The sequence below is a fragment of the Thalassophryne amazonica genome, chromosome 19 (genome assembly GCF_902500255.1).
Source record: "Thalassophryne amazonica chromosome 19, fThaAma1.1, whole genome shotgun sequence".
NCBI classification, from domain to species: Eukaryota; Metazoa; Chordata; class Actinopteri; order Batrachoidiformes; family Batrachoididae; genus Thalassophryne; species Thalassophryne amazonica.
The window spans coordinates 34,541,441-34,569,317 of NC_047121.1; the positions used below are offsets into that span (position 1 = coordinate 34,541,441).

The following is a 27,877-nucleotide window of genomic DNA, read 5'->3' on the forward strand; positions in this document are numbered from 1 at the left end:
CTCGGCACTGGCTGAAGGGTGGAGACTCGACGGGGTAGAGAGAGAAAGAGAGGAAGAGAGAGAGAGAGAGGCATTCAGACAGAGGAGTGTGCATATGTGGATGTACTTGCCTGCCTCGCTGACTGCCTGTCTGTGTGTGTGTGTGTGTTTGTGTGAGTGTGTGTGAGACAGAAGGAGACAGCAGAGGGGTGGATGCGTGCATACGACTCCAGAGGCCTGGATGTGCAAGGCGACTCCGGGAAACACAAAACGGTAAGCCACAGATAGATGTACAGCCTAGATATTTATTTTATGTAATATTTTTGGTGAGGGGGAGTCATCACATCCCAAATAGGGTGTGTTCAGGAGGAGGACAGGGGGGGGGGGGGGGGGGTCTTCATCATGTCCACGCTGTCATTTTATCAGTATTTGCTCAAGTGGCAACAATGATGCCGCTGGCTGTTTTACATCATGGTGTCCCCTCCTCCCTGTAAAATCTGAAACACTGAGGTGAGCTGCTGCTTTGACACCCCCCCCCCCCCCCCCCCCCACCATGTCCACCACCCGACACACACCTCTCGTCTTTGCATGCATGCATGCGTGTTTGTGTGTTGGTGGTGCTGCGTGAGGTTGGGGAATAAAAGAATGGACTCCCTTCCTCTTCTCCGCCTCCTCCTCCTTCTTCCCACTGATCTTATAATGTGGAGCCAAAGGAATTAAGGGCATCAGTTTCAAGGCTAGAAAAGAGCAGAGAATGCTGCAGACAGAGACGGGAGAGAAAATCAGAGATGAACCCCACAAGGTTCCTGATTTTGCCAGCCATTCTCAACCCTCCACGCTGCGAGGACGACCACACGCACGCTCGGGATATTGGCTGTATCAGGCAGATGGTTGGGAGAGCATGCAGAGGAGGAGGAGGCGGAGGCCGAGGATGAGATGGAGGGGGGGTTTATGTTTCTTATAGAAGCACGGAAAAAGGAGAAAAATACATATGCGCACGTGACCTTCTTCTTGCTCTTTCATGATTATCTGAGGCAAAATCCTGCGATGGTGCGTTTGTGTGTGTATGTGTGTGTGCTTCAGATCCAGCCCTGTTACATACGCACGCAGCAAGTCAGAATTACGCAAGAGCTCAGGTCCAGGAGGCTTGTAGTGTATCTTCCGTGACAGAGCGGAGACGTCAGCGAGCAGCTGCTGCAAGGCCACGTCTGCTTTCATACGCACGTCGATGCTGAAACCATTTAATATCTCTGAAAATTCTCCGTTAAATTGTGAAAGTTCAAATAGTTCAAGTCAGTTAATACCTGGACAGTCTGTTTTCCTAAATAGAACCTACTGGTCCAAAATCATGAACCTGTTTATCTGTTCTCAGTCATTTTGCCTCGGTGTGTAAATTAGTTGTATTGGAACCTATATCGTCTGCAATTTTATGATGTGTTGAGGTAGATGTTCTATTGTGCTACAGACAACCACTGAATGGATTGATTTCCTTGAATGTCACACTGCCCCTGTTGTTCTTAAATATGAGCAAAATACTACGGCTACTGCCTCTGGACCTACACGTTCAACAGATCTGAGTTCTGAGTTGGGAAGTGTGAAGGAGGAGCCAGTGATAGAAGAGAGAGAGGAAGAATGAGCATTGACCACTTTGACCTCATCACTCCCTTTGCTTTCAACCAAAAAATATTTCCATGTCAGCTTGGGGCTTAAGGAATTCTTCAAATCCTGGGCTGGGCTATGAAAAAGCATCTTTCTGGTTTAAATTACCTTTTTTTTCTGAATGTACCAACAAATAGTGTTGTATTAGAGCTTCAGAGGGAAGTTGATGGATCCTGTTCTGATCTGATCTTTGTCCTTCCGGTACTTGATTGTTGATTTAAGGCTCATTCAGTTGTTCTGTGGTCTGTGTATGTGCATCAGAGGTGTTATGCTTAATCGCACAAAAGGCTACAAAACCAAATATGTCTTTTATATGCCATTTGCTCCACAAATGTCTCGTGTTGCCAGTGGAGCTTGCTGCGTGCTTATCACAGCTCACATTGGCTGTTCCAGGCTCAATATGTGCATTTTATGGTCAAATGGTAACGTGTGCTGACTAAGATGTTACACATTAATAAAATGTAACAGAGAGGGAGGGGTGGATGCAGAGAACATGCATGTGAATGAGTGGGTGCAATTTCAAGTGAGTGCCACCCATCAATGATAGTTTAAATACGAAATTATGAAATTCAGAAAAAGACTGTTGAGCTGAAGGAGCAAACTACTAAAACATGATTGAGAGGAGCTCCCTGGGATTCCCACTGGGAACCTGTATGAGGTACTGAGGTGACCACATACTGTGTGTCATCTACATCAGTGCCCCCCCCCAATCTGCACATTGTTAATCTCTGCACTGCCAAAAGCAAATGAGCGCATTCAGGTGTCTGTTAGCTCTTGATTGGCTGAGCACACCTGAATAAGGTAATCAGCATTTGGCAGAGGAGCGACAGATGAAACATACAGGTTAGGGTTCCTGAGGACCAGACCATTGCTTGGGAGCCATTGGGAGACTCTACATCACATTAAAGGCCTTATCTTGACAATCCATGGCACACACAGTACAAAGTACCTATGGGCCTCTTTAAATGGATCATTTGATTGGGTCTCCTGGTATTTATGGCTGATTTGACCCCAGGCTTGAAGATTTGACCTCTGTGGTCTATATAAAAGATCTGGCTACAGATTTAAATTTCTGATAGCTTCAATGAGATCGATGACCAGAAGGACACCTCCCTATAGGGGCCTTCACACTGGAGGCCGAATGGGAATCCCACCCCTAGTCAGGGGAATGTCAATGTGCATTCGAACAGGTCGGGCACCAGTCTGAGAGCAGTCGGTAAAGTCGTGCAGCCAGAGTACATGCACACAACATTCGAGGTGCGCCGGAAGTGAAAACCATATCGCGGTCAAAGTGCAGTCTGTCCGCAATGTGACTATAGTCGTAATATTCATACGGAGTGAAAACACCATTCAAAGCATTCTGAAAGCATTCGAGGGGCAGTTTGAAATGTTCAGCCACGTTGAATCCTAGATGAATGTCCCACTTGTGCTTGAACGCACCTCCCCGTCACACTAGAGCCAGAATGGGGCCGAATGTCAACCGAACGGACATTTGACCTACAGTCCGCCAAAGTCCAGGCATACTCGCCAAACCTCCAACAGTAGTCTGAGAGCAGTTGAAACAGGCAGGGGCAACACCAGGGATTTTGGGCCCCATGAAAAGAAATCTTACTGGGCCACCCCCCATAATATTTTTTTCAGCATTATAATTGTATCAGGGGCCTCTCTGGGCCCCTGTCAATCATGGGCCCCTAGAATCCTTATTCTCCCCTTTTCGGCACCCCTGCAAACACAATTACACAGCCAGCCCGAGTGTAGAGCACATGCCCACCACTGTCGAGGTACGTTCGGAGTGGTGAAAGCAATTGACATATTTATCACATGTGACATGTCTCCAGTCCATACACTGGATGTATGTTAAGATCCAGCGTTGGCAGGTCTTGTGAAGAGGGCAGACTCAGTGCCGGCAGACACTGACACTGACATCGTCCGGCACCTCAGTGTGATCTAACAGCATTCTACGTGGTCGTACTGTGTTCCACCAACGTTCAACCTGCACGCGTGTGCATACACACGATCATGCATGACTCAGTCGATGCAGAATCCGCACACATTCTACGTGGTCGTACTCCATCCGTACACGGCTGTCCGAATGTCTGTCCCTTCCAAATGCCTCTTGAACTTTGGCATTTCTTCCCATTTGGCCTGATTCGTGCTCATTCGTGCTAAGTGTGACGGGGCCTTATGCAGAAACACTTTTCTTCCTCTTGAGGCTGCTCCACATGGTCCAAGCTGAGGGAGACGTCAGCGGAATATAAACAATCCCGGATGTTTGGAATATTGTTAACAGCCCAGGAGTCTGGTGATGCTATTCCTGGCATGCTGATTGATTCCAGAGCAAAAGTGTGTTTATACCTCATCACACGGGGTAACTGTAGCAAAACTTCAGTTTGGCAGAGCTGTATGTACCTGGAGAACCACTTCTGTCATAAACTACTTTTGAAATGTGGTTCCATTGCTTAACCAGGGGAGTGCAGGCGCCGAAAGAAGAAACACACCTGGTCTTAATCATCTGATTTAATAAACATAATGGGCCACAGTTGTGCTCTCTGGAGCAGGAAGTCTCCTCGGGATGCATCATTTTCTGGGCGGTTGCCTTCTTCTCAGCCTACATACATGCAGCACATATGGATAGTCACAAAAAAGGGCAGGGCATGCTGGGATAGCGCAGATGCACAGACTGATCTAATGATCGCAGGTGGTTCATGGCCAAGAGGCAGCGGAGGAACTTATGAGATCAAAGTCCACCTCAGAAAAGAAAGTTTGACTTCATGCACGTGTTCCGCTGCGGTGTGCGGGAGATGTTAATCTCTAAACATTACCTCATTCCATATCCATAAATGCATTCTGCAAAAACAAATGTGTTAAAAGAGGCAATCACCTTGTAATATCGATACGCACTGAATCGCTCAAATCTACACACTTGCCTCCCACGCACAATATGACACAGTGCTGCTAATAAACTGCAAAACCACCACGCTAACGAGTGCATTTAACATCGTTATGTCATCATGCTTTAAATGTGAGTTGATAAGAAGAACATAACCTCATTTAAGGCCTGGAGTGGAAAAAAAAAATTCATTTTATTATTCTATTTGTGACAAATCAGAGTGTGACCATCATTCTGTTCTCAGGTCAGTGTTTGTAGAACAGAATCACTCAGTACAAATTAAAATGTTGCAATTATAGTAGGTTTTTTGTTTGTTTTGTTTTTGTATTGTTAAAGTTTCATTCTGATGTCACGCAAACTCCACCATGTTTAGCTAAACGTTGCCCACACTAGTGGGCGGTGGTCGCAGCATGCAATGGTACAAAACATATACAGTGAGGAAAATAAGTATTTGAACACCCTGCGATTTTGCAAGTTCTCCCACTTAGAAATCATGGAGGGGTCTGAAATTTTCATCTTAGGTGCATGTCCACTGTGAGAGACATAATCTAAAAAACAAATTCCGGAAATCACAATATATGATTTTTTAAAAAGAGTTGCGTCCTTTGTTCTATTCAAGGGCAGCGCCACATTACGTTCACTAGTCAATATATCCTCCTGATCATGTGCACTAATAACTCCTGAGATCAGCTTCAGGTTACATCTTCTTGCTGCAATTCTAAACAATATTTTATCATGTTGTGTTTTCTGTGTTTGGCCACGAGGATCCCTCGGTGGTGCTCGTTCCACAGTGACATGGCAGAATGAGCATCATTGTTCTGTGACATGCTGTACATGATACAGTCACTCAGTCAGACCCACAGAGTTGTGGACTGTGGTGAACTTTGTGTATGCTGCATGCACCATTGCCATCTTGCTTTTCAATAAATACTGAAAACCAGCTTCGGTTTCCAGATTGATGGCTGTGCATTTTCTCAAACCGGCTGTGGGGTCTTTTTGTCTTTATCTTTGAAATAAAAGAGAGCGAAACAACACACTCAGCAGAGTCCAGGGCCGTGTCAGCTTTTCACAAAATCAGAGTCAGGAGATTTCTGTGTGCTCAACAACATCTTACTTTACTCAAGAATGGCATGCATCTCCCTTACTATCTGCACAAAAACAGACGTAGTCAAGAACATTGTTCGGTCAGGGCCCTATCTTGCACCCAGCATCACGTAGCACATAACACAGTGCAAGCCTTGTTGTTAGTTTTAAATAGGACACAGTTGTCATTTTCTCCCCAAGTTTGTTAAATCACAAGCGCACTTGAGGTCATTTGTGTGCTGGTCTTAAAATGAAGTATGGTCAGATGTAATGTTGGAGTTCAGTCATCATGAGCAGTAAATGCCATAGAAAACCAAAAGCATAATCTATGCTATAATCATAATATTTACAAGATGCAATGTTCAGATTTGCCTTATACACTGCAAAAGTGATTTGAACACAACAATTACAGTAACTTAAATAAATGTAAGCATGAATGGAAAAATACAAAACTTCACCTTATTGCTTCACCTCAGGCAGCTTAGGTGGCTGCTCTCTGCTCGTGGGCTTTGATGTGTTGGCACAGATCTGTTAACTCACCAGAAAACCTCTCACTTGGGTCCAACCTCTAACTAGGGAATGACAGGTGACAGTTCTGTTGGTTTAATTCATGTTCTGCCAAAACACACCCTTGATGAATTAAATGACTAAATATAACCCCTTTGCACCCTGTGCATTATTTGCACTCAAATTACACATCCTCTATATCGTGAAGTGGAGTCGGACACGCCCGACATGCCCTTACGCCATAGATAGTCAAGAAAGGGCCCCATATCTCAGAGGCCCTTGCGCTCAAACTGACCAATATGTGTATTCCCAATGGGGTGAATGGTTACCATAGCAACAGTGACCTAATTTGTATTTTAATACAGTAATGGGTCAGCGAATACATATTCAACTCATAGTGACTAAATTACTTGAGCTGGGCATACACAGTTTTAACACAACCTACAACTTGTATGAACTTTATATGATTTGCTATATGCTATATGCTATAAGGGAGAGTTGAGAGCCTGAATGTCAGGGTCGTCGGTTCAAACTCTGCCTATCCAAATGCAACTGCTCCCAGTCACCACGTGCTTGACTCTGTGTGGGACATTACCGTAAAATCTTTTATTTATGTAATCATGTGAATTCACATAAAATCACACTTTTGGACTGGTTTTACTCTGCTGGTGTCAAATTATTATCAACATATTACAGTAACTCATTTCTCTTTTGGATGACATCATCACACCCACCTGTGGCCTTTCTGTGTGGAGTTTTTATGTTCAATCCTGTGTTTTCGTGGCCGGGTGCTCTGGCTTCCTCCCACATGCACATCCTCCCATATGCAGGTTAGGTGATTTTTTTTTCCTTTCTGGAAAGTTCACCTCTTAGACTTGGGGAATTGAATTTGCTGAATTATGGACCTGTTACTAAAATGCGTGTTGGGGTCATTTTGTCAAGGTCAAAGATCATGGTAGGATTTTTAGGGAGTCAAGGAAGATCAAATAGAAACTTAGGATTTCTGTGTAATTTCCAATCAAAATTGGCTTTCTGGCCTCTGTAGTAACTGAGAAACAGCGATCAGCCATTTGATTAGAGTGAAAAGTCAGAACGTGTTTCCTGTCATTCTGGTGGTTAATTGGATTAAACAGAACCTCTGTCTCCTCTCTAGTCTCTGAGATCCGGGTAGTAGATGAACTGTGTTTTTGGACATTACCATGGTCACACTTAAATTTCCAATAAAGTGTTCATTAGGTTGTACAGAAGCTCGTATTTTCATCATACACTAATTTGATAGTGCAACAATTGCAGAAGTATTTGGGAATTTACACTTTGTGCATTTGCATCAGCTGGACAAACACTACAAAAATGCAGTCCATTTATTCATTTATTTATGAATCTTTTACAGTGTAGGCAAGAATTAAGATTTTAGTCCAGTTACATTGTTATTCACATGGCCTGCTTCCTTGCACTTCTTGCAGACCCTCACAGGTTAATCATTTGTTCTTCGTCGTCCAGATGGCTCAGCCGGGGACAGATTCATAATTAACATGCTCTGATTTTGCGCCCTGGGCATCATCAAGGATGGAACGCTCCCCTCCCGGTGCCTTAATTTCTCCAGCTTAATTTCTTAGTTTCCCTAGTTGGTATAAAAAATAATGGAAACAATGATAAGAGTTGCTGCTTTTATGAGGATGTATACAGTGCATCCATAAAGTACAGTTGTATGTAAAGGTTTGGGCATCCCTGATGATTTCCATGATTTTCCTTTATAAATCATTGGTTGTTTGGATCAGAAATTTCAGTTAAATATATCATATAGCAGACGGACACACTGATATTTGAGAAGTGAAATGAAGTTTATAGGATTTACAGAAAGTGTGCAATAATTCTTTCAACAAAATTAGGCAGGTGCATAAATTTGGGCACCCCAACAGAAAAAAATACATCAATATTTAGTAGATCCTCCTTTTGCAGAAATAACAGCCTCTAAATGCTTCCTATAGCTTCCAATGAGAGTCTGGATTCTGGTTGAAGGTATTTTGGACTATTCTTCTTTACAAAACATCTCAGGTTTGTTGGTTTCCGAGCATGGACAGCCTGCTTAAAATCGCACCACAGATTTTCAGTCATATTTAGGTCTGGGGACTGAGATGGCCATTCCAGAACGTTGTTCCTCTGCATGAATGCCTTAGTAGATTTTGAGCAGTGTTTAGGGTCATTGTCTTGTTGAAAGATCCAGCCCCGGCGCAACTTCAACTTTGTCACTGATTCATGAACATTGTTCTCAAGAATCGGCTGATATTGACTGGAATCCATGTGACCCTCAACTTTAACAAGATTCCCAGTACCTGCACTGGCCACACAGCCTCACAGCATGATGGAACCACCTCCAAATTGTACTGTAGGTAGCAAGCATTTTTCTTGGAATGCTGTGTTCTTTTTCAGCCATGCATACCGCCCCTTGCTATGTCCAAATAACTCAGTTTTAGTTTCATTAGTCCACAGCACCTTATTCCAAAATGAAGCTGGCTTGTCTAAATGTGCTTTAGCATACCTCAAGCAACTCTCTTGTGGCGTGTATGCTGAAAAGGCTTCCTCTGCATTACTTCCTCATCCAGCATCTCCTTGTGCAAAGTGTGCTGTATAGTTGAACGATGCAGAGACACTATCTGCAGCATCATGTTGTAGGTCTTTGGAGCAGGTTTGTGGGTTGACTACGACTGTTCTCACCATCCTTCGCTTCAGCTTATCTGTGATTTTTCTTGGCTTGCCACTTCAAGCCTTAACTAGTACTGTCCCTGCGGTCTTCCATTTCCTCAGTACGTTCCTCACAGTGGAAACTAACAGATGAAATTTCTGAGATAGCTTTTTGTATCCTTCCCCTAAATGATGATGTTGAACAATCTTTGTTTTCAGGTCATTTGAGAGTTGTTTAGAGGCTCCCATGTTGCCACTCATTAGAAGAGATGCAAAGAGGAGAAACTTTGTAAATGGCCACCTTAAATACCCTTTCTCATGATTGGATTCACCTGTGTAAGGAGGTCAAGGGTCAGTGAGCTTACCAAACCAAGTTTGTGTTCCAATAATTAGTGCTAAATGTATTCAAATCAATAAAATGACAAGGGTGCCCAAATTTATGCACCTGCCTTATTTTGTTTAAATCAATATTGCACACTTTCTGTAAATACTAGAATTTCTATTTCGCTTCTCAAATATCAGTGTGTTCATCTGCTATATGATATATTTAATTGAAATCATGAAAATTATCAGGAGTGCCCCAACTTTTTGCATACAACTGTTTTTACAGTGTGTTTTTCCACATTTTGTTATGTTACAGTTTTATTCCAAAATGGATGAAATAATTTTTTTCCTCAAACTTCCACACACAATACCCCATAATGACAATGTGGGAAAAAAAAATTGAGATTGAAGGCTGTAACATAACAAAATGTGGAAAAAGTGAAGCACTGTGGATACTTTTCCTGATGTACTGTAGACCTTTTCAACAGAAGAACAGGGAGGAAGAGCAGCGTGACTGAGAGTCAGCATGCGTGGGAGTACGTGAAAGATTGTCAGTCCCGGCGGGCCGTGAATTATATTTTCCTCACCAGGATGTTTCCTGCGTGTAGCACTTAATCACCTTTTAAATCAACGACACCCGGAGTTGAACAGCAGCCATAATCTCATCTGAGGAGAACCTCAAAAGGAACAAAGACCCCCTAAAGCCCAAGAGGAAGGGCTTCAGAACAGCTCCAAATGCCAAGGGAAGGAGGAGAGGGCAGGACAGAGAAGCGGGTCGTTCTAGGGCTCTTTTATTCTCATTACTGATTCCGTCTGGATTGGAAGGAGGAAATGGGAAGGAGAAGGTCGACAGTGGAGAGAATAGAGTCACCTGTAACTTCCAACAGTGCAGTTTTTGTTGCTTTCTGAACAGTATGTGTGTGTTAATGGGAAAAATTATGGGGCTAATACTTATCAGTCAGGTTAGTCAGGTTTATACACTTTTAACACATTGCTAGCTAGAGCTTCTGTTTGTTTTCTAAGCTCAGTAACAACACTAGACACATTTCAAAGTACAATTCTAATTTTTAAATTAAAATGAAAAACTAAGCCAATTGAATTCATTCATAAGTGTCTTGCCTGGCAGAGTGTGCTACAAAGACAGTTGAGCTGTTCTTACGATATATTAGTTAGCTAATATTTGGTAAGGCAGATGTTAGCTTTGCAGCTAACGTTAATTAGTTGAACTGTGACTTAAGGCAAAAATTACCTAATGTCTGTTATTTAGTAGACAGTCTAATACAGAACCTCTGAAGGTAAAATAAAGTGCTATACATGTATGTACATTAAGCTGCTTCAGAATTTGAGTGAAATGGGCAAACGAGGGGTTCAGCTAAGGTTAAGAATTGGTGCGGTCTGCTTTAGGGGGGGTGCAAAACCATATTGTAAGATTATTCCAGAGAAATATATTGGATTATCATATACCTATAAATGATACGCCAATATGATTGGATAAAACACTAAAGAATAAATAGCAATACACCGTTTTCGTGGATGGGTAATATTTTTCATACCACCCGAGTAATCAGCCAATCCGGACAGCGGGGTGGCGCCACGATGAAGAGGCGCGGTCAGAGGAACTGTGAAATACTGGTGAGTCACTAATAATAATTTCTTACCCAACCTCGTAAGTTGATCGTTAAAATTAAATTTGTTATTTCTAAAAACCATCATAATTATTTATAGGAAAACGTTCTATTTTTTCTACTAAGGTTTGAACTTTGAGTGTTTACACAGGAGAGAAAAGTGAGAAAATGTTAATGCCTGTTTGAGAAAAGTGTATAAAGTGTGTAGTGAGGGGTTTTACAGCCTTAAAACATCTATAATAATTGTAAAAAATAACACTGACTACTTCGCGGATTTCGCCTATCGTGGGTTATTTTTAGAACGTAACTCCCACGATAAACGAGGGACCACTGTATATGATAAAATCGTTATCAAGTTGTTCACCAATGAATATGGCTTTTTACACCCTTCAGAAAACTATAAAACATTTATCATTTATAGGGTGTATGGTTTTCTTCAGGGTGTATAAAGCCATATTCATTGATGAACAACTTGATAACTGATATAATTATGTTTAGAGTCAAGAAGGACATAAATATTTTAAACTCCCCAAATTATTGTTTTTAACCTTTTTTTGCATAGGGGGAAGGGGAGAGCACTCCTAGACATAATTAAGGAGTTCAGACCTCCACAGTAGACCTTGTGGGATTTGAACTCTGTTGTGTGGTAAATGAAAAACATAAAGTTAATGGCAACTCATTTTCAAAACCTTACTAAATACAACTTGATTTTCATATAAATTGCAGCTCACCAAAGAGAAATTTAGCATATTTAAGGGAGAAAAGTGATCAAATGTTTTATTTTGTCAATATTTGAAATTTAGCAAGTTTTTTTTAAAACTACTTTCATAAGTTTTAATCACATTTATGCACTGTGTTGTATTTCAGTGTAACTACATGTTTTTCCTGTTTTCATGTGGAAACAATGTGCATATTTTGATCAAAAACACATAGGTGAGAATGCATGTCTGTGATGAGTGACAAGCCGGATACTCGTGGGAAAAAATGCATACGCCAAGCAAATAAATGTCATTCACATGAGTTTCACGTCATTTGACAATGACTTTCCATCTATTATCATATTATTGTTGCAGACAGTGAAGACAGCAATGGTGTTTAAATTTAACTCCTGAAATGAATTTGTCCATTAGGTGACTGATTTTATGAAAAGGTCTTTTTTCCACAAATCTATAAAGCCTACCGCCCTTGTAGGGTTAGATCATATATGGGGTATTTTTTTTAACAGAATCTTTGCGGTCCACCTTCTCCAATAGTGATGCAGCAGCTGAATCCCATTTAGCACATACACTTTCATCCTGGTGGTCATATATGATGCCATTATCACTCCATTATTTCCCAAACAAAAGTTCTTTCATGTTTAGAACAACCACCAATTTATTATCCAGGGCATTGTCTCGATGAAAGAAAAGAACAACCACTAATTTGTTACCCGGGGCCTTGTCCCGATGAAAGAAAACAACAACCAGAACAACCACTAATTTGTTACCCGGGGCATTGTCCCGGTGAAAGAAAACAACAACCAGAACAACCACTAATTTGTTACCCAGGGCATTGTCCCGATGAAAGAAAACAATAACCAGAACAACCACCAATTTGCTACCTGGGTCATTGTCCTGATGAAAGAAAACAACAACCAGAACAACCACTAATTTGTTACCCGGAACATTGTCCCAATGAAAGAAAACCCCATTTGGTCAGCATTCCTGGGTGTATGGTTTTGTGTAGCTGCCTCTTTCCGTCATGGAAAACTGAGGAAATCACCATCTTTCTAAGAATAAACAGCTGTCCTTGCGAGCATACACATCCAGATGTTTGTCTATGGTTCTACCTGGTGGACCATCACTCGTTCTGTGTTAGGAAATGTTTCATGCAGTTCATGGATGTGCTTCAGAATGTTCCATGTTCTCCTTTGACATGAAAAACCTGCTGCACATTTTCCATTTTGCTGCATACTTGCTACCACCAACATTCTTTTGTTTTATTACGTCCGCCAAGGATGTAATAAAATCATTGGCGTTTATTTATTTATTTATCTGTTAGCAGGATTACGTCAAAACTACTGCACGGATTTTGACAACATTTTCACCACAGATACATTTTAGGGCATGGAAGACTCCACTGAATTTTGGAGGTGATCTGGATCCGGATTCTGGATCAAGATTTCACTTTATTGAAACTTTTCAGGATTATGTGAAAACTACTTCATGGATTCTCACCAAATTTTCACCACAGATAGATTTTAGGCCATGGAAGAGTCCATTGAATTTTGGATGTGATTGTCAATCAAGATTTCACTTTAGACTTTTAAGTGTGTGTTGTCATTTCGGCTGCTCCTGTCTCGGGACGGGGTCGCCACAGCGGATACAGCCAGATCCGCATTGATAATTGGCACAAGTTTTACGCCGGATGCCCTTCCTGACACAACTCCAGTTTCACCCAGAGACACACACACAGCCGCTGGTGTTTCCGAAGAGGTCTCCCATCCAAGTTTTAACCAGATGCTGCACTGCTTAGCTTCTGAGATCTGACGGGATCAGGCTGACACAGAGCAGACCGGCTGCTTATATACTTTTAAGGGTGATCCAGATCCGGATTCTGGCTCAAGATTTCACTTTATTGAGACTTTAAGGATTACGTGAAAACTGCGAGTACTTCATGGATTCTCACCTAATTTTCACCACAGATAGATATTAGGCCATGGAAGATTCCACTGAATTTTGGAGGTGATCCAGATTCTGGATCAGGATTTGTTCACTTCACTTTGTCAGATTTTGAGGATTATGTCAAACTTTCTTAACGGATTTTCACCAAATTTCCATCACACATTGGTGTTAGTCCTTGGAATACGGCATTAAATTTTGGAGGTGATCTGGATCTGGATCAGGATTTCTCTTTGTAGACTTTTAAGGATTACGTCAAAACTACTTCACGGATACGACATCACAATGTAAAACCAAGATCAGGAACTGTTTTGGTTTCAGGTTGTGAATTAAATATTAGATTGCAATATCTCGATCAATCGGACCATTCTAGATCTATATGTAATTATTGCACTGTGTTGTGGAATCCGGATCCAGGTAAAGTCCGGGTCACGATGTGAGTCACATATCTGTTATTTTGAGTCCTCGTCAACTCTTGGCGGACCTCAAAAATCTCAGATTGTCTGTTTTTTTTCTGAAAAACCACAAACAGCTGTACTTGAAAAAAAAAAACACAATTATTTTTCAAAGGAGCTGAAATGATTGTGCACTAACTTTCATTGATCTGGCTTCACTTCTTTGTCGTCAGACCTACTGACCTGTCAGCTGACCCTTGCAGTTTCTGATTTATTGTACCACTAAAATGATTCTGCAGCTTGTGCAACCACATGGATTAATGACTCCGGTTAATCAGGAGTGGTCCACTGTAGTAAGATACAGTGTGTTTTTTGGCTCAAATAATGCGTTTGAGAAGCCTGGCTGATGTTTGCAAAGTTTGTTAATGAATGCTTTAGCGTTGTGCGCTGCCATGATTTAGGATGGGTGGAATTCCCTTCCTCTGCAGATCTGCTCATGCAGGGTAATTGGCCCATTTATCAGAAGGAGCAGAAAACCGAGCTGCAGAGCCACAGATGCATTAAGAATGAATGTGTTGGACCAGAGAATGAAAAAGAGCAAGAGGAGGAGAGGTGAATGGGTCAGCACCAGTAGAATTAATTTGTCCTTTTCACTGTGCGTGATCAGATGCACCGTCACCATAATTTGTGTCTCACTCTGTGGATTATATGTTTTTTCTCTCTCTCTCTCTCGCTCTCTCTATTGACAGAGACAGGAGTGGACACAAACTGCTGACTGAACTACAGGAGAACACCGGGGCAGAGTGTGGAGGAGTCAGCAGACGAGGTACGTCAAGTCTTTCTCCACACTCAACCAAACCCGTGACCTTTACCTAACCTTAACCCGGCCATTTCAGACGTCCAAGCACACTCCACGCCGTGCCTCCTCTTAGGATGGTGTGACAAATGACCTATTTTGCCATCTTAGTATGGAATTGGGGCTTCAGCTAGAGACAGAAACCCAGTGTGACAGCAGATACACACCTGAGCCTTTCGTAAGATTGGATGAGTGGTCAAAGACGCCACACTCGTCTTTGTGCAGTGAATAAAGACATCCTGACAGCTGACACAGGTACAGCTCATGTTTCTCTGAATGCATGTATTCAGAGGGACGTGCGCTGTCTGATGGGAGTTCATAGTGATGAACAGTTAGGAAACGGAGCGGGCCACGGTCTCAACTTTATCTAAATTCTGGGTCTTTTAGTGAAGCTGAGGGCTAGTGGCCGACGATCACCTTAGTATTTCTTCTGTTTTTCTTGTTGCTTAATGCTGACAAATTATACTGTATTTGTTGTATTTCTGATGCCTGATTCTGTTTCTTTTTTCTCTCTGTTTGAGGTGTGGCTCCATCTAGTGATGGGTGTGGTGTCTGTTTCTGAAACCCTCCTGTCCTGTCCACCAGCAACATTTCCTGTATATTCATTTTGTGAATTGTTTTGTAAATTGATTTGTAGCATGGCCCAAGCAGAAGGTCACCCATTTGAGTCTGGTCTGCTTGATGTTTCTTCCTCAAATCATCAGAGGGAGTTTTTCCTTACCACTGTTGCCTGTGTGCCTGCTGTGGGGGTTGGTAAGGTTAGACCTTACTTGTGTGAAGCACCTTGAGGCAACTTTGTTGTGAATGAAAATAAATTGAAATTGAAAAACAGTATGTACAGTATTTTGGACAGCTGACACCTTAGAGGTTTCTCAATGAGCAGAGTGTCTTCCACCAGAGGAAGACTTGAAACTCAAATCACACTTGAAGTTGCATTGGTGACAACCATAAAACTGAAAAAGAATGGTTAAAAATATTTTGTCCTCCCTTTCCAGAGTCCCTCTGGCTTCAGCTTGTTCTTATGTGCTGTGAAATGCAACTTGCTGATCGTTGAAAACTTGCTGTATTAGCAGAGATAATCCATCATCACAAACAGTTCAGCTGTTAGGGGTTTTTTTTTTTTCCTGATGCGTGTTTCTTCAATATTTTTGTGGTGTAAAGTACTGAGGGGTGTGTAGTTAAAGGCTTTATTGGCGTTGTATTCAGTGTTGCCTTAGAAAGCCAATAAGCCATTTTATGATCAAAGAAAGTCTCTGTTAATAATTTAGGATAAAAGATGATTTTTACCATAGTTAAAATTACATTTGGCACTTTCAAAATGCAGTATTTGAGGACTTTTAGACACGGGTGATGTGAAGCGTTGTCCTGCTCCACTCCACCATGAAATTCTGGAATTGGTGATACAACAACCAAAGGTTGCACTGACCTCAGTTTGTCCAGTCATAGTCAGAGAAGCCAATTTCAGAGTTGTCATAGGTCTCCTGGTGGCTTCCCTCACTAGGCTCCTTCTTGCACAGTGACTGTTTTTGAGAACTGCCTACTTCAAACAGGTTTGTCACACAGTACCATACTGTTTGTGTTTCTTCATGATTGGCGTAAATGAAGTCCAAGACATATTCAATAGCTTGAAATGTATCCCTTCCCTGACTTGTCTAGGGCAACAGGATGGCTTAGAGGTTAGCGCTGTTGCCTCACAGTGAGCAGGTCCCAGATTCGATTCTGACCTAGTCCTTTCTGTGTGGAGTTTGCATGTTCTCCCTATGCTTGTGTGGGTTCCCTCTGGGTGCTCCGGTGTCCTCCCACTTCCAAAGAAGTGCATGGTAGGTGAATTGATGACTCTAAATTTACCGTAGGTGGAATTGAGAGTGTAGACTGGCGGTCTGTCCAAGGTATACCCCGCCTCTTGCCCAATGGCCACTGGGATGTGCTTCTCACTCTACTGTGATCCGTAGTTGGAATAAGTGGGTTCAGAAAATGAATGAATGAATAATTTGTAAAGAAAACTGGCTATAAGAGTGGTGCTTTCTGCAAACAGTAAAACTTATATTTCATTTGTCCAATTGCCTATGGGCCCTGAAAATGTGGGACTGCATGTAAAAATGGCTGTAATTCCTAAATGGTTAATGTGATGTATTTGTTAACACCCCCCAGTGGAGGATGAAAGTCTACACAACAAACAAATCTTGTTTCTTTTCAACTCCATTATGGTAGTGTACTGAGGAAATAAAAAAAAGTGTAATTGCCCAAATATTCATGGACTTGACTGGGGTTGTCTTCTAAAAATAGCTTTTAAACCCATATCTCTTAATTGATGATACAAAAAAAAAAAAAAACAATAAAAGACAATAAAACAGCAATCAAGTCACAATAACAAAAAATACAAAAATAAAGAAATAAAAAAAAAAGAAATATACTGTATATAATATGTAAAAATGGTTATGTAGCAGATGTCAATTTTTCAAATTTTTATCTTAAAAGGAAACTCACAACTTCCTTTGTTTGGGGAATTGTTCAACGGAAAGTGTGACAGCAGCCTTTGAGGTGGCAGCTGTTTTGCCTGAAGAGGATGTGTACATGTGTGTTCAGTGCACGCTGATGTCACTTCGATACTGTCTGATACTACAGAAATGTTAAAAATCTGCATTTTCTCATGATCCTTCACTGACAATAAACTATGCCAGTATACAAAGGTATATCTAAATATCTAAAAAGGAAGAGTAAAATAGGAAAAGAGTAGAAAACAGTAGAGTAGAGCCACTTAGGTGCCTGGTCTTGAGAACCAGGGATGGTAGGTTGTTATTACTTTAACTTTTGTTGTGGCCTAAAGGTTATAGAAATGGATTTATGACCAGAAAGTCATACATTCAGTCCCTTCACCAATGCAGGAAATGTGGGTGGGCAAGGTGAAAGAACAACACTGATTACCAACACAAACCCTACGGTCACATTAGCTACAAGCAACAGAGGCAAAGCAGAATTTTCAATCAGAGTGCATGTTTGCAACGGCAACAGATAACGGCGCTCTGCCACCAGCTAGGCGGGGCCAATATAAGCCAGAAGGCCCATCAATGACAAAGCCAACTGCTTATCACCGTCATTTGTAGGTAATGTGACCATAGCTTGAGCTTCCTGTGAGAAAAGGTCTCTGTGCAGTTAAGCGCTGTGCTTGTCAGCACGCTGACATCGGTGTGAGTGAGTGAATGGGTGAATGTGACCGATCAACAGTGGTCTTAGTGGGTACCTGCTATTGGCAACAAGGCATTATAAAATGCATGTTAATGTTGAAGGCTTACTGTACATGTGCCTGCCTGAACAAGCCCAGACATGTCCCATTGTTCTAACATTACTATTTAAACCAGGGGTAACCAACCCTGTTCCTGGAGGGCAGCTGTCCTGTATGTTTTCCACATCTACTTCATCAAGTCACACCTGATTTTTTTTAAAAGCAGTGTTTTCCAGCTCTGATTGGCTGAGCACACCTGATAGAGTTAACTGCCTGGGCGTGGAACAGAGAGAGTTAGAAAACATACAGGGCAGCTGCCCTCAGGAACAGGGTTGGTTACCCCTGATGTAAACTAATGTGTAAAATAAAACTGCCGATTGTTATGTCAAAAGATGCCAATATGGCCAAAAACAGATTTGCTTTTCCTAAATCTATCCAAATACAGAATTTCAAAGCTGACTATGCAGCCGTTTTACATTTACTGATGGACGTTTTGCACATTTACTGATGGACTGTCTTATGATCTGAAACACTCAATTTATTTAGGTGTCATTATCATAGAGGTTAAAATCCACGTTTTCATGTTGGTGTCCTTGCTGGATAAGACAATATTGGGGGGAGTCGTTGTTGTCGTCCCCCCATAAGCCTCTCACCACTCACAGACATTCACAATATTCACTAAAATATCTATGTCAATTCTACATAAAGCCGCTAGTTAATCTGTGCTACTTGTCAGTAGACATCCCAGAAACCTTTAAGAGTGATGTGTCTCCCTATCAATAATATGGTAATATGGTGGCCTGCTTTGACTTTTCCCCTGAGTGTTGAAACAATATTATGGCCTCAAAATGGAGCACACCAAAATAAATCTCATTTCTACTTCGAGGTGTTGATGATACAGACGTCCTATTTCAGTGTGGGACACGACGTGAATGTCAGAACATTTGCACATACTCTTGAAATACCTCACGTAAATAAAACTCAAGCATGAATGTAAAATCTCTGCTGCTGGCACAGTGTCTTCAAAATGCATCTGTAAACACCTCCACAGGGTGAGATTCTAAATACCAGAAAACTCCTTTTCCAGAGAAAGTTACTGATGTTTGTTGTCAGATAGGATTAATATAATCTGAGGTAATTTCTACAGATTTTTTTACACAAAGTGAAAGACGCCAGAATTTTTACGACACATAGGGATGGGTACCGAAACCCGGTGTCGCAGACTGAACGGTCCACCCCTAAAAATTGGTCTGCCTTTTGGATCTGCACATGCGTCATTTCAGACCACAGCAGCACGTCTGAGACAGTCTCTTTACCCAAAGCAATCAAATTAATTAATGGGATTATTAACCATCAGATGATAAAGGTAAAACCTCTTAAAGTCAGTTTTAAGAAGAAATGAGGCGAAATTCTGTGATGCTTTGAAATTACCGACGTGCAGTGAATGCATCAGCAAAGGAGCTTGTTTAGCCGCGGCACTCTGATCGCTTCCGCCACCTTTTATGGTGAAATAATGCTGAATTAATGTGGAAATGATTGTTGTACAAAAGCTTCAGATATCTGTCGCTGAGACAGATGATGACTGGAGTGCAGTTTGAATCAGAAACGAGGTGATAATCCGTGAACCACGTCATCAGGGGGGACCGATTTTTAGAGTAACGTACAGTCTCTAACACCGGTATCAGACTGGCCCTGGTTCTAAATTATTAAAGACTGGAGTATTGATAAGCTCTACCCCTTAATGGTACTACTGTCGTTACTGAAGAAATTAAGGAAATACATTTAGAGCTCTCTCTCTCCTTTGTGTGTAGAACTCAGGTTGAGCAGATGTCCCACTTTGTGCCGCAAATTATAAAAATGCGTGTTTTAAACATGCATTTCAAAATTGAAGCCTGACTGTCAGTAACAATGCCATCTCAATTTGGGGCACAAAGCGAGACATCTGGTCCTCTTAGTACAATTGCAGGCAGGACATTTTGTCACACCTCACGTCTGGTGTCTGTCTTTAGCCACCTTGACACTTTCACAGATTTGATCCCCACACTGGCACGCAGTCTTGGGTACCAATGAGTAAATTCATCGTAAACTGTTGTAAACTGTGCAAGGCCCTGCGTACAATGACACGCGTTTGCGAATATGTTGCGCAATTTTCACGAATAGTTCACACAAGTGGCACAAAATTGATGCATGCCAGAAATTTTTAATATTTCAAAATTTGCTTTGCATACTGGCATGTAGTCTTGCACAGTTTACGCACAGTTTACGGCACATAAGATTGCGTTCCAGTGTGGGGATCAAATTCGTGAAAGTGTCAAGGTGGCTTTTCTCTCGCTGCTCTGGAAGCTTGTGTATGTGCGATTGTGTGTATGTCATCCATGTTTTTTCCCCAACTGCATGTGTTCACACGACTATACCTCTGAACCAACTAAATCTGAGGACACTACAAGATTTTTTTTTTACCCGATATTACCCACGATTCACAGTCGGGCAGAATCTGCACCACTTAGTTGGCACAGAAATCTGTTAGTGTTTTAGGGGTAAAGATCCAAATTGGCAAGTTGGTGAGAGAACAGATCAGACCCGACTTCATTCACAGTCAGTCAAACATGTTTGAATTTTTTGAGACGACTGAACGTAATCACATAGTGTGTGCTGATTACCGTCCAACTGCAAACACATGTTGCCAACAGCCAATGAAATAGAGTAGGTGGGACACAGGAAGTCAGAAAACAACAGGAAGTAGCCAGCGGGAATATCAAAACAACAATGACAAACCGTAATGGATTCCTCAGAGCAGGTATCTGCACAAACAACAGCGAGCCATTTGTCATCCATGTTTGTTTATTCTTGAGACTGTCACTCTCCTGAGAGTTTGCATCAAATTTAGTTGGTTTGACAAATCGTGCTGTATGTGATCCCTCATTATGCGCCGTCGTCTCTTTGTAGGTGGTACTTGATAAGGGCATTTCTGTCAGTATTAGAAATAACATTAAATACTAGACGTAAATCATTTGACATACTACACTACACCAGTTGTGGTGTCTGGAGCATCAACAAGGGCTTGAGCCCACAGTTAAAAAGGCTGGATCCGCCCCTGGTGTCGGAGTCAGGTCATTTGTCAGTTAGAAATAATATTTCATCATTATAAATGTGACCAAATTTAACATTTAAATGTATTAATAAGGGCAGCGTGTTGGCTTAGTGGTTAGCACTGCTGCCTAACAGTGAGAAGGTCCTGGTATCATTTCCCACCTGGTCGTTTCTGTGCTGGGTGGGTTCCCTCCAGGTGCTCCAGTGTCCTCGCACACCTCCAAAGACATACAGGTTAAATGATCTGGTGACTCTAAATTGACTGCGTGAGTGCGTTTGTTTGTCTCTATGTGTCAGCCCTGTGATGGACTGGTGGTCTGTCCAGGGTGTACCCCTACTCTCAGCCAATGACTGATGAGAGACAGCCCCCAGGTATAGAAAATGAATGAATGACTGAACTTATTATGTAAATGTGTATATTTGGAAGGTTGGCAAATACTTTTGCTGGAACATTTAAACTTACAAAAAAATGCAATTATACATGACACAGACGTCCACAGTTCCTCCAGTGCATCACGTTAGTGGAGACAAACAAGATCTTGAACCCTTGAAAACTAAGACAAAAAAAGTCAATTCAGTTCATGTATTTGACACAATGAGGAAATCTTAAATTGTAAAGAAAAAAAAAAAGCTCCCTTTGAACCTTTTAAAACTGACTTAATTGTGTAACGTTGTTTTTGTTAAGCAGCACAGTTTAACACATAAGCTCGTGACCCTATTCGGACTCCAAGGACTGAGAACAACCAGGATCCGTCACCCGCAGCGTAGATAAAACTTAATGTTTGTGTTACGCTATTTTAACAATGCACGTTCCACTTGATGTTGTGCTGAAGAATCCTTCTCAGATGGTCATTAAGTGTGCATAGACATATTTTCCAGTTCAAACCAGATGAGATGATTCAGCACTGGGAATTAGACAAACGTTTTTTTAAATCAGGTTTTTAAATGACGTGAGTAAACTAAAAGTTTAAAATGCTCATTTAGCTTATCTTTGGCCTTTGAGCGTCAGATCCTTAAAAACTTTACTGAATTGCAACAAGGTCAAGACAGTCAACCCAATCGAATGCGGTGTCGCCGACCGAGTGGTTCCCCTAAAAATCGGTCAGCTCTCCCTTCACTGCTCATGCGTCATTTCTGAGCCTCAGCAGCGATTCACTGATTATCACCTTGTTTGTGCTTAAAACTGCACTCCAGTCATCATCTATCTCAGTAACAGATATCTAAAGCTTTTGTAAAACAATCATTTCCACATAAATTCAGCATTATTTCATCTCAAAAGATGGGAGAGCGATCAGCACGCCACAGCAGCACATCTGAGTCTGACTCTCTGAGTCTGATTCTCTACACCCAAAGTGATCAAAGGAAATAATGTGATTATTAATCATCAGATAACAAAGTAAATCATTGTAAAGTCAGTTTTATGCAGAAACGAGGCGATAATCTGTGAATCGCTGTGGTCACAAATGACGCATACGCAGTGAAGGCAGGGCAGACCAATTTTTTGGGGGGGGGGGGGTTCAGTCTGTGACACTGGGGTGGCTATATATTTTGATGTGAATACCTGGTGTCAAAACAGAAGTAGAAAAAAAAAAGAGTGCCGCCAGTAAACCCAAAACCTGACAAAACAAACAAACAAACAAAAAAAACCTGGCCAACAGACAGGTTGTTAATGAATCTCAAGCCAAACTTTGAAGCGCAGTCAGTCCTGATTAGTACTTCACTGGGAGACCGAATGTACGAGGGTAGGCTGAAAAGTTCTAAGGCTCACTATAATGCAATTAATGCATTACTCCTTCATGGGGAGCCTTAAAACTTTTCAGCCTACCCTTGTATGTAGACGTACAGTGTGATGCATTTGCTTTGACCCGTGGATCGGACGAGTAAACCTCGTGATTGTAATTATCGAGTGAGTTGGAGGGTTCAACACATGAAGCTTGAGCCGGTGACAGTAGAGCTTCCAGCAGTAGTTTCCTGTGGTCAGGAGCAGGTGTGCCACATGCTCAGCTCCACACTCCTCACTGGGATCAGTCTGAACCCCACGCCGCGTCACACCACGGTGCACACAGACGGGCAACGAAGGGGGTCGGCCAGAGGACTTGATCACACACCAAGGATGACGCTGGTTCTGAGCACCTGCGGTTTGTTCTGTTTTGTGCAAATAAGACGACTTATGTGAAAACAGAGGAAACAGAACAGGCGTCAGACAGGTCTACAATATTTTACAAAGCAAAACAGTGTAACTTTTTCAATTGTATATTACAGTTAATCACTTTCATTGCCATTATTGAATTGAATCTTTTAATGCCAAAGTCAACATTTAGATGCAGATTTTCCTGAGAGAATAATAAAGTAATCCACAAATAATACAACTTTAACGTTTTTTTCATCATTACTTAATTATTGTTTTAAATCAAATCACTGCTATTCTAATTCCTTCACTTGTGTTTTATTATGTCTCAACACCATAGGGACAAATTAAGGTGGAACATTTTGAAAAATTTGTTTTATCTTGTTTTATCTTCATTATATCTGTGATATAGTGAAGTCACAGACATAAAAGCGAGATTGGTTTCCAGCTGAGTTATTCATTGGTCATCAAATTAACAGAAAAAGTAAGTCCTATATAGGCATTGCTGCTTATTGATTTCACTCTATAATTGAGTGAAATCAGCTGTACCGTCTTGTCAGATCAAGCTTTTCAACTCCAATAAGGGTAATTCACGGAATGATAGAGTTGATTTTACACTGTGAAAGAGTATATTTAACTCTGTTTTGGACTGGTACCAAATGTAGTCCTGTCAGAGTTTATTTTACTCTGCAAAATTTACTGTGTAAGCATGAAATAGGTCTGTGGCGGTGAATTTGCTCCTTTTTGTGGAGAAAAAGAACATTACTTTTTTATTTTTTTTACTGTTGAGTAAAATTTAATTCCAGAATTTTTTAAAGCATAATTTATGAATTAGATCACTTAAAAAACAGCTGGTTAATGGCATCTATAAATGATGACTGCAGGGCTTTTTAAAAATATATCAGTACAAACTGAGACAAACAGCGACGTACTAGTGCATTGTTGATTACATCAGAAGACCTGCACGTATGTGACGCCGGATGCTGCAACTTAAAAAAAATGTTTTTGATCAGCAGGTGGCGTTAGTAAAACCACCAAAGTAAGAGTTTTTATTTGTGAAACCAATGTTCTTTTCTGTTTTAAATATAGTGCTGGACGAAGCACACGCTCTCCTCCCACCTTCTCTGCCTCCCCCTCACTGTCACGGGCTGCCTAGCAACTAACGCCATAAATACTGTGCCTGTGTGTGTGTTTGATGAGTGTGTGTGTATTCACAGGCGTGTGATAATAGACAGGGTATCTGCAACTTGCACCCCTCTGCATCATGCCTGCTGTATTAAAGTGCCCATCAATGGCTCAGTGTGGGTGAACTGAAATGTCTGAATCCATTTCTACACAGACAGCGCACACGAGACCTGACCGATAGCGGCCATGGCGAGCAATAACACAGCCAGCATCGCACAAGCCAGGAAGCTGGTGGAGCAGCTGAAGATGGAGGCCAACATCGACAGGATAAAAGTAAGCTCAGGCCACATCAGTATCCGCACTGATGATGATGAGTTTACTGCTGCTGCTGCTGCTGTACTTTATAACCCGTTAACTATAATCTGAACTCGTTTTCTGTAGGAGACATCTTTTTGATCAGATTGGCTCCTTGAAAGTTTCAGATCATGCATAGACTTTAAACTAGGAAAATTATGTAAAAAATGTGGTAGAGTCGGGAGCAGAGCAGGTTTTGAAATTCATTTCATTGTTGAATTGCTACCACTTTTTTATAGGAACACATACTTCCTATGGACACTGCACTAGTTTTTTTAGTAACTGATTTGTATCATCTGCAATAACACTGGTCTCACATGGACTTTGAGAACTGATTTAGGGTAAGTTTGAGGTGGTGAATCTGAATCTGAGCTCAGATTTCCTCTATCACATCACCTTTTTACAATCTGCATGTTCCATATTGATGGATTACGCAAACGTTGCTCATTCACACACAAGTTTGATGCAACTAATCATGCAGAAAAGCAGCTTCAAAAACATAGTTTTTAAAACAGGTTCTCAAAATGTGAACAACAGCCGTAATATCATTTATGGTGCTGAAGAGGTGTGCTCTCCATGTAATGTGCAGTTGCTTCAGGAAGGACATCTGATCCCGACTGGGATAAAAGAAGGAGCTTACTTCACTTTTTACTTAACCCTATAAAATGAATTTTATACAACACTGGTTATGTTAAAAAATCTATATGTGTATATATAATGTATGTAATGTTATACAAATAATGAATGTTTATGAGTTCAGTGGTACACCTCATTGAATGGAACATTCCAGCTCTCACCGAATTAAATATTTGTTCCATTGAAACAATGTAAAAACATTCATTATTTGTTTTATATAACGGCTAAAATAGATCCTTGTCATTTGACATTTTATTAATTTATAAACAGAAAAGGGACTTACATTTTGGTGTGGTACTTTGATGTCAACAGTCCAACATGAACTTTAAATAGGAGTCCAAAATTGTTCTCAGTAAACTTGGAAAAACAGTTAGATAGCTGTGATTAAAAAACCCACAAAAACAAAAATTGTGTACTTACTCAGTCTAGCAAATAAATCGCAACAGAAATAAGTCCAGTTTTTCATCCTAAGAGCTCTTCATGCCTCCAGATGGCTTACAGCATAGTGGATTTGTGTGTGTGTTAGAAGAATTAGCACTGACAGTTAGCTCATTCAAATCGTCATCCGTCAGCAAAACAAACTCCGCTATGTTTAGCTAAATTCCGCCCCCATAGTGTATGCATGGGAGGGGTTTGCAGCGTGCAATGGTACAAAACGTATGGAACCAAATTTGCATGGTAAATGGCACCATATTTGCACAGTAAATGAAATGCAGGGGACAAATAATCCATGTCACGTGACATACAAAGCACCAATCAAATGACAAGGAGCCACTCAGCCGTTATATAATATATATATAATGGAGACTATGTTTAATATTGTGCATGTCAGTATTTATTGATATGTAGTGTATATGTTTGACTGCAGGTGTCAAAAGCAGCTGCAGACTTAATGTCATACTGCGAAGCCCACGCCAAAGAGGACCCACTATTATCACCCGTGCCAGCTTCAGAGAACCCTTTCAGGGAGAAGAAGTTCTTCTGTGCCATCCTGTAAGGCGGCATGGTCCTTCAGCAGTCGGCTCAGCGTGGAACTTTGAACATGGATGTTCAAAATACTTAGAAATCCTTTAGCAGGAGGGCGTATTGATTATTGCCCCCCTTCATTTCTTGAACTGCACCTGCAGGGTGCAGTTTTAAACCAGAGTTAACATGTAACCATTGAAAGGGTTGTGATTGGTTTCTGAGACATCTGTTCTTTTACACAATACAAATGGATGACAAGGATGACAACCCAGAAACATGATGGACAACCAGTAAACCGACTAAGTCTTTAGGTTGTGTGATGTGTACAAAACAGAAATAGATAAAAAAAAATTTAAATAAAAAAATATTTTGTGGCTCTTTTGGAACTTCCAAATGTTCTGTTAAATTGTTTGTGAATGGATGGAGCACTATAAGACAGCAAACACAAATAATCTGAGATCTGACAATTGGAAACTTTTTAAAGTTGTTGTTTATGTTTACTTCAACTTTTATTGGTCACCCAGATGTCTTTCTATAAGTGTAGATAATTACTGAAACAGCTGTCTCCCATAAGTCCCCCACTTTTTTTTTTGTAACAGCAAGATGCTAACAGCAAGATGCTAGATGATTGTGTGATTCTCTTTACAAATACTTTTCTCTGTGTATGAACATCTGGCAAATATGATATTGTTTTGCTCCTTCAGATACAAACCTTCTTTCTACTATTTGTATAAAATGATTAGCAAGTAAACTTGTGCTGTGCTGTGAGTCCTGAATGTTTGTGTTTGTATTATTAAATATTGTATGAAATCAGTGACCTCCAACCGGAAGGATCAAAAAACAAACAAACAAACAACAACAACAAAAAACATTAAAACCGTACTCCCTTAACAAGGCCATCTTTCACATACATACAGATTTGACTGCTGACAATCTGAAGCAAAACCAAAACATTAGATTTGTGACTAATAGACAATAATGACATGATTAACTGCAGATGGACTGGTGTGGTTAAGAGCTGTTTAAATCTTTCAGATGCCATAATTTCTATATTCAAAGTAAAAAAAAAAAACTTATAACCTCAATTTATAAATTTCCCTTTTGAAACACATATGAATGTCTGCAGCCTTACCTCGAATGTTAATAGTTAATTTTTGTGAATTTCAGAATCAAATATACGCGTACTGCCAAGTAAGTTTGCACATACACTCAAAAAAACTGATGCATTGGATGAACTCAATTCAATTATGTGCAGGATTTCCATCTAATAAATATATGTAGCCCCAACTCAAATAAAGTGCATCCATGCAAGATAATTAAATTTAGTTGGGATTACATATATGTTCATTATATGGAAATCCTGCCTATAACTGAATTGAGTTCATCCAATGAGTTGTTTGTGTGATACACTCAAAAAACTGACTCATTGGATTGGATTCCATCTAATAAATATATGTAGTCTCAACTCAATTAAATGAAATTATGCATGGATGTGTTTTATTTGAGTTGGGGCTACATATATTTATTGGATGGAAATCTTGCACATAATTGCATTGAGTTCATGCAAAGAGCTGTTTTTTGAGTGTATAAGCAATTTGATCTGGTGTTGGTGCATAAACAATAAGAATAGAAAAACACTTCTATAAGAAGTAAAAAGAGTGAAACAGACAATACTATATTCACTGTTAAATAAAT

At 40.8% G+C, this 27,877-nt stretch overlaps 1 protein-coding gene across 1 annotated transcript; it reads left to right on the forward strand.

Moving 5' to 3' along the window:
• The first annotated feature begins 35 nt into the window (after window positions 1-35).
• Window positions 36-26,956, forward strand: gng2 (guanine nucleotide binding protein (G protein), gamma 2). Its single transcript, XM_034159333.1, has 4 exons — window positions 36-252; window positions 14,554-14,630; window positions 24,441-24,559; window positions 26,085-26,956. The coding sequence occupies exons 3-4, from the start codon at window positions 24,473-24,475 to the stop codon at window positions 26,211-26,213; spliced, it is 216 nt and encodes a 71-aa protein (XP_034015224.1). The 5' UTR covers window positions 36-252; window positions 14,554-14,630; window positions 24,441-24,472; the 3' UTR covers window positions 26,214-26,956.
• Window positions 26,957-27,877: the final 921 nt, after the last annotated feature.